At 42.0% G+C, this 7856-nt stretch overlaps 1 protein-coding gene across 1 annotated transcript; it reads right to left on the bottom strand.

Annotated features, from left to right (window-relative positions):
* Positions 1–6233: 6233 nt before the first annotated feature.
* Positions 6234–7661, bottom strand: cUnh15orf61 (chromosome Un C15orf61 homolog). The gene is made up of 2 exons (XM_083762433.1): positions 6821–7661; positions 6234–6699 (listed from the first exon to the last, which is right to left on the bottom strand). The coding sequence occupies exons 1-2, from the start codon at positions 7161–7163 to the stop codon at positions 6572–6574; spliced, it is 471 nt and encodes a 156-aa protein (XP_083618559.1). The 5' UTR covers positions 7164–7661; the 3' UTR covers positions 6234–6571.
* Between the last annotated feature and the right edge of the window lie 195 nt (positions 7662–7856).

Genomic DNA, 7856 nt, shown 5'->3' with positions numbered 1-7856 from the left:
AATTGGTTTGAGTGAGAACAGCCCCGATGTCGCCCTCCAGGAAGACGCTTTGACACTTCTGATCTACAGCCTCCCTGCTCACAGTGCAAGGCCTAGGGGGTCATATTTCAGCAGACAAAAGGACTTTCCCTTCAGTCATACAGCAACAATGAAAGCGACTATTCAAAAGCAATGCACATTTAAGGATGTTATGATAACACATGAGGTCAGACCGCGGTATGTGTGGTGTGTTGTTGGATGCTTTAGAAAATCCATCTGGATGCTGGTGTGTTTACAATTTACGTGGAATGTAAAGCCCCCAGCCTCTACTCAGAATGAACTGCAGGTTAATACAACACCTGCAGGTTGGATTTATGTACAGTAGTTACAAGTGGAACCTACAATTCCTCTCAGTATATTTCAATGCTCTTCTATACATCTGGCATATACAACAGCGCCATAAGAATGAATGTAAATGTATCTGATACTGTATATGACTATATCCTCATGGACATAAAAACAGATCAACCTCAAGTCCAAATGAATGTTAGTTTGAGGACTAGCATGCTTATGCCTCCTCCCAAAGTTAAACCAATGCACCCCCACGTCCCCCCCTTCTTTTGGACTACCACCCACCCACCACAAAAAAAGAATGATTGTACCCCCGCGGTGGTGATTTCCTGCTTGCTATGGATGCATAAATAAACATAGGCATAAATACACAGAGGACACTGACTGGGACTTGCTGGCCAAGTGGGGCAGCTGTTATTAAAAGGGCTATTTATCACTGTCACCCCACTCAGGTTCCATCCCTCTCTGCCCTCCAGCGATGTCACTAGGCCGCACAGGAACAATGTGGCTCATCCAACCAAACCTACCCCCTCTACCATGCATGCACAAAAACATGCATGCACACACAGACGCCATGAACACACAAGATACACATGGACACTCAGATATTTAGAAATAGAGTGTAAGCTGCATGTATGAACTGGAATGAGCTGCATGGATGAGCTCCATGCTCATAGAGCTCACCCAAAACAAAACAACAATAAGCACAATAAACAGGAACCTCACTACTGCTTTTTGTCCAATATCTACAACACATTTACACTACACACACCAAACACACCTTTCATTTTCTGCTCTGCTACTTTATTGATTGTGGCTACAATTACCCACTTTTCTGAGGCGCTGTATTAAGTGAATTCCCCCTTTGTTGGACAATAAGTACAGAAGGTTGGCTAAGCCATGCTATCCTTCAGCCTAGGGGGACAGTCTACTTCTCCTGCACCCTCATCATCATTAGCAAGCCGAGATAAAAACACACCTCAATTAGTTCACCTCTGCAGAGGGGAGGCACATCAAGTAAAGGCACGTGATTCCACCTGACCCCTTCCACACTTCCACTGCCAGCTGTCCACTATTATGTCCACACTCAGAATACCAAAGAATCATGTTCTCCCGTAAGTCACACATTTTTAAACATTCACAGCATGGACATATTCAAGCTAAGTCTTCATTCTGATAGAGGCATAGAGAATAGTTCATTTGATCAATTCTATTCAGATCTCCCATCAAGTTGACCAGCAATGGACCTGTAAAGGGTATTTCTTTTACACTCTCAGTATTAAATTAACACTGCAGATTTTGCCATGTATACAGTGACCTGTAACCCTTTATAAACCTCTCATGCACTGCAGCAGCAATCCACTCAAGTGCTTACTTAACCAAATTAGACCCCTTAATTCCTAGTAATTCAACATAATAGCTATCCTCTCTGCCAGAATTAACGACACCTTGGCAGAAACGCAGCAGTCTCTACGGGGCCGGGCCGGCAGAGGGAAAAAGGCAACCCCAGCAAATTCCATATTCTTTGATAAATATGTAACAGTATGTATATAACTGTTAAAATGCATAACCCTCACGTAAGACCCCTATCAAGTCTGCTTTACACCTGTATTACATTTCTCCTTCAATCAGCAGCTTTTCTCAGACACCAGGCCTCCCACGAGGAGCAGAAACCATTACAGGCGACCACAGCTCATTTGCAGAGAGATTGGAGATCATGCAGTATCAAAAAAGTATGTGAGGCATTTCTGAGAACAGAATTGATTTATTCCACTTCTGCGTTTGTATGCAGCAGCTGTATCAGTGTATTTAATGTAAATCTCCATCCCACGGCCCACAGAGTTGCTGTGTAGGTAGTTGCTCATGAGTGCAATCAAGCGACACGGGAGGCCTATTCTCCAGCTAAATTAAAGCAAAGACACCTCAACATAATATCAGGCCGCTGACCCCCTGCTCACGACCATGTAAGCAAAGCAAGAACAAACGATTGATAAAAAAACAGCCTGATCACCCTCCTTTGCATGATTCTGCTGGAGCCATTTTGTTTACGACACAAGAGACATTAGGAGCTCTTCTCTGGCGAAGGGAAATGAACAGACATATAAATAAATATTCCCAGAAGATTTCAATTTTTGACTTGACAAAAACAGATCACGCAGAGCCTGTGGCTAGAGAAGCCTGACTGCAAGCTGGTGGGGGGTAAAAGACGGCCCAGGGGGGGCGAGGAGGGCGTCTGTTTTTTAATGAGCTGAAACTTTAAATACTGCATAATATATAATAAAAATGGATAGTTCATTTAACTCAAGTCGCAGAAAAAACTATTAAACTCCATTACTCTTAATGTCAACAAAGTAAGCATTAAGTATGGATGAAGTTAACGTGATATCATATCAGAGCCGAGAGAAAAATAAAACAATAATCAACTGACATTGGAACAAAGAAATATATAACTAAAAGTGCACTGAGATAAACCCATTATAAAACAATGACAATGATGTATTATACTACTAGTAACCCTCTCAGAACTACTATAAGGATAATAATTTATTCTCCAGTACAAAATCTAATTTAAGAAACCTTGATGGCTTGATGGGAGAGTCCTGTATTTTTCATTCATTGCACTCAAGTCCCTATTTCAACTGGGACCCATCTTGAGAAAAACAAGATGACTGACAGGCTTTTCACGCACCCACCGTCAGGAGCTTGGGCACAGCAGGCACAGTCCTTCATTTGCCCCCCATCCTCCACCACCCATCAAAAAGCGAGACAAGAAAAAAGGATTGGGGAGTATAAAAAAGAAATATGGCAGCACTTGTCATGCTTTCCATTCTGCTTAGTGCTTAGTAATGAGAGCGTTTTCCCCCCTGGGTAAAGACATACAGTATAATAGATTTTTAATGGATCCCCAACACCCCTTCAACTCCCCCCCAAACAAAAAACACTTCCACACCATCACAGCAAATGTAAAAGGTAGTAATTCAAGTTTCAGTGGTATGAGGTCAACAACTGAAACCACAAAGGTCTCCAACAACTACATTTCCTTTTTCTATATGCTCTACTGTGTACTCTGCACACCGATCATTCAATAGGCAGTAATTTTCTGTACACTGGTACTTCTAAGCTCACCAACATCAATGTCTGTGTTGTGCCACTGGAGATATTTCTACCGGAAAAGTAGTATGATATGTATTTTAATTGTGACAAAATGCCACACCGCTGCATGTCTGCTGTTACAATTTTGGCTGACACCTTGGAATTGAGGTGTAATGTATGGGTGATCCTCATTGTGGTGGTCTGCATTACCCCTGCTGTTAGACAAGCATGCTAGGAAACGCTTCTGGCTCGTCTAGGGGCTTTATGATAACCTCACCAGCATTAGCTGCAGGGGTGGTTCGTACAATAATTGTTTCTGCCAAGCCATATATCTATATGACAGAGGAAAAATAGCCTGATTTTTCCTGCTAAATAATTGATTTTCGGAATCAGCCTTCTGCATAAAACACTTTAGTGAAGTGAACATGGTTTGTGGCATTATTTTCCCTTACACCAAGGACACATGAGAATTTATAAGCCAATTAGTGGATAAATACAATTAAGACCTTGTGAGTTGATGAGCAATTTCATTATTCCCCGCTAACAACTTCAGCCACGCTACACTCAATTCCAGCACTTGTTTTGCTTTTACCTCAACTCTAAATTGCATTAGTATTTAAAGATTTCACCTTGACAAAACATATTACCAGCTTCAACATGCAATTAAACTTGCCAAGCAGACATTAATTATTTGTTTATTACTACATTAGTTGTGCATGGGGTAATCTAATTCCATCAATAGAGCCAGCACTAACCCGGCTTATTGAAAGGCATCAATCTCTTAACAGAGTCCAACCTATATTTTCTGTTAATTTACAGTAGGCCATTTGCAGGGTAGATATCCTAGACCTGTGCTGGTGGTGACTGAGGTACAGTGTGTAACGCTAAGCCTCTGCTTGGGTTGAAGGGTTGCCCTCCCCTGTAGTTTAGAGGGGCCCAAAGGTACAGTCCTGAAAACAAATACAATGATCTCGCAGCCGCCAAAGCTTGGGTTTCACTGACTCACATCATCCTTTAATAGGTAGACACAAAGCTGCAGCCGGTTGCAGGCCTGTGCCATTATCTGTCTCACGCTGTACTGCAGTATCAATGCAGCCCATGGGTCAAAGGGTCAATGAGTAATTAAGACATGGTTGCCTGAGCATTCCCCATGCACACTTTCAGCATTGACGGAAGGTTGGAGATAAAGGAGGGGTGGGATATCCGTGTAGACTGACACCATGGATCAGATTTCCATAAGTGTGTCTAACTGTTCCTTGTTAAAGGCAATTAGTATGATTGGGAGATAGTGTGGTATCAGCATGCTCCATTAAGGAATATTTTACAAATGAGAACCGTTAATAGGTAAAGTTAGAAGCATTGCACATAAGCCGATACCAATGGTTCACTTAGCTCTGGTCCATAGCTCTAATGCGTTGCATTTAGAGCTATGTTACTCTCGACTTCCACCGCTCGCATGAATGCAGACCAGCCTCTCGTCTTTAGCGTAAATGAAAAGAACGTTTTTTCTACTCACCAAAATAAAGGCGGGTTGTGTCATTAGAAAGCCTACTTTCCTTAGTAGAAGCAGTCTGATCCCCCCCACCACACGTATAAACTGTACTTTTGGGCCAGAAAGGGATTTTCTTTCACCAGAGGAAAAATATTCTCTATGAGGCAATTCTCTGGGCAATATCAGTAGAAGGCGCAGTGGAGTAACTAAAAGTATTTTCTTTACTCCCCTTTTGGCCAAAAAGTACCGTTTATAAGTGTGGTGGGGGGCTCAGAGTGCTCCCACTAAGGAAAGTAGGCTTTCTAATAACACAATCCGCCTTTGTTTTGGTGAGTAGCAAAAACATTTTTTTATTTACGCTTAAGACGAGATGCTGGTCTGCATTCATGCGAGCCGCGTAAGTCAAGAGTAACATAGTCTAAATGCAATGCATTAGAGCTATGGACCAGACCTGATGACACGTTTGTAAGGTCAAATAACACCAAAAAGGAACAGGTAAAACATTGCCATGTAAGCTGATATCACAGCCAACCCCGAGAATTACCAAGAGCAAAGAGGGGCAAAAGGTCCATTGATTTACATGTTCAACAAGAAATTATTCCTGCAGCTTCATTGTTGCTAAAAGAGAAGAGGCCAAGGCCAGAAAATTGAGGTCGCTGATAAATGCTATTAGTGGGAGATGCTGAGGGGGGTTGAAAATCAATATGGCAGTTTGTCAACCTGCCTCTCATAGGGAGGACTCTCTGCAACGGAGCTGAGCGTGCCCTGTCAGCAAAGCACATTATCAGAAATCAAAGTCCAGGGAAGGCCTCAAGGAGGTAATGCAGACGCCCATACAGAAAAGGCTACACTTTGGTAATTAAAACCCATTTTATCAGACCTGTCCTGTCACCAGGTCCTCTCCAACACTATTGACAATCTGTTGCATGGAGAGTGATCACTAATTTCACTTTAAACAAATGAGTTAGTTAAATTTCTGCATTTTGTGTAGTCAAATAGGGGATGCTGCTGTGCTGTACTGTTGGAAAACTGTTCCATTATAAGAACGTATTCCTCTCCAATTGAAGTTTAAATACTTGGCTCTTTATCAAGGCAGGGCTAGGGACATTTAGACATGGATTAGTGGATTTTAGAAGCCTCTTTTCTTCAACCTCCCTGTCAGAACACTACATTTCACAAAAGAACGTTTGAGACATCCGCATGACTTTGTTCCAGTGTTAAGACCAGTGCAAATTAATGGGTTATATGAACCACAACAACAAAAAATCAAATGCAAACATTTCCATAGCTTTAATAAGTTATAAATATTTGAACAGAGTTGAAAGCACATGAAGCCAGTGCCCAAAACTCCCAGGTAAAACCTTTGGATTGTCGTGATAGATTTCTCGTGACTGATTTGTGATTAACATGTTTCACAAATGCATGTATGCAAGTAGTGGGACTATATATATATATATATATATATATATATATATATATATATCATAAATTAGCTGAGTTTAAATAATCGTTTATAATTTATCACTGGCAAATTTACACAAAAATATCAGGACAAAGATTGTAGATGTATGGGCCCAGTGTAACAGTCTCAGGCACAGTTTAAATAGAATGACAGGATCACATTACACAAAAAACACTGTGGTGATTTTGCTTAGTTCAGTACTGTGCTCCTTCATCCTCTTTGTAGGCAAAATAGACCTTGACCGGTCCAGCACTGGTCTGCACTGTCTCAGCAGCCCCCACCACCAGCCAGCAGCCAATGCCATAGGCTAAGCAGGGGATACCTGCAACAAGTAGATACAATTAAATTGTGCATAATGGGTTATGAATATAAAACATTGATATTATAATGGGCTATATCTTATAAGGGCCAGAAGGACATTACATTTATCCAACCACACTGACCTAGATTGATGACTTTCAACACGGTGAAAAACTTGTCCTCAAAGTCCAGGTTTTGTGCAGGTGCTTTAGTGCAGTGGTACTTAATGCAGGGGAAGCAGCCTGTTCTCAGGATTTGGTAGTTGGCTCCCTGAACACTCCAGTTGAAGTTGGACAGTCCGAACTGGTCGTTGTGGACGTCAGTGTAGCGAACACAGTACGACGTCCACGGGGGGAACTTTCGCTGCACCAGGTGGCAGGACAACACCTCTGATGCATTGGGACGCGGGCCTGTCTTGCCAAATGTGCTCGGAAACAGAGCAATTCGTAGAAAGGCGTTGTGTATCGTCCTAAAAACTAACTTCATAACTTTAGGTCTCCTCCTGCCGAACTGCCCTTGCCACTTGACTGCATTCAATGACCTTGTTAGTTGTTACATGAGATCGAACCAAATGTTAGCTGTGTGGACTCACTTAAAATGAGAAATCTGGAGATCCTTCGGCAGCAATAGAATGAATAGTATCACGTTACACGGAACGAACGAATGGTTCTTCCACCACCACGGAACCTGCTGCTAAAAGTCTGCAGCAGAAAGATCAGCTGGCTGGCATAGGCTGTCAAAACGTACGGTACGGTCATACGCAGGGATTGTGTAGCTAAGCTACCATGGTGTGCTAATAGTACTAACAACACAACAGGCACAGGCAGGATCGCCAGACCTAATAGAATATCATCTTAAAAATATATATTACGAATTCCGCTACAGAGGGCAAGAGCAAGATTCCAAATACATGTCGGCCGAAGGTGAAGGTAATTCAGAAAGGGCTGTTCTGTTCTTTCAATTTCATGCAGTAGTTTATCAGTTTGCGCGTGTGCGCGGTAATAATAACAATCCGGTCAGAAACGCAGCGCAGCATTTCTGTTCCTCTTGAGTCTTGACTCCAGAGAGTAAACCTGACTGTCTAATTTTTATCATCATATCACCAAATGGGAATTATCAAGTGTTTAGATTAATGAAACAGTCAAAATGATCAATAGTTATTTTTATTGTCCTCTAGTA

Source organism: Protomyctophum parallelum (assembly GCF_964188405.1).
Source record: "Protomyctophum parallelum genome assembly, chromosome: 4".
Classification (NCBI taxonomy): domain Eukaryota; kingdom Metazoa; phylum Chordata; class Actinopteri; order Myctophiformes; family Myctophidae; genus Protomyctophum; species Protomyctophum parallelum.
The sequence above is the reverse complement of the archived record's forward strand: the minus strand, read 5'-3'. Positions and strand labels throughout refer to the sequence as shown.

Excerpts from the sequence above, each read along its gene's own strand:
- cUnh15orf61 (XM_083762433.1), bottom strand. The coding sequence starts at position 7,163 with ATGAAGTTAGTTTTTAGGACGATACACAACGCCTTTCTACGAATTGCT. Across the intron at positions 6,700-6,820 it reads GTTGAAAGTCATCAATCTAG|GTATCCCCTGCTTAGCCTAT; the intron begins GTCAGTGTGGTT and ends TACTTGTTGCAG.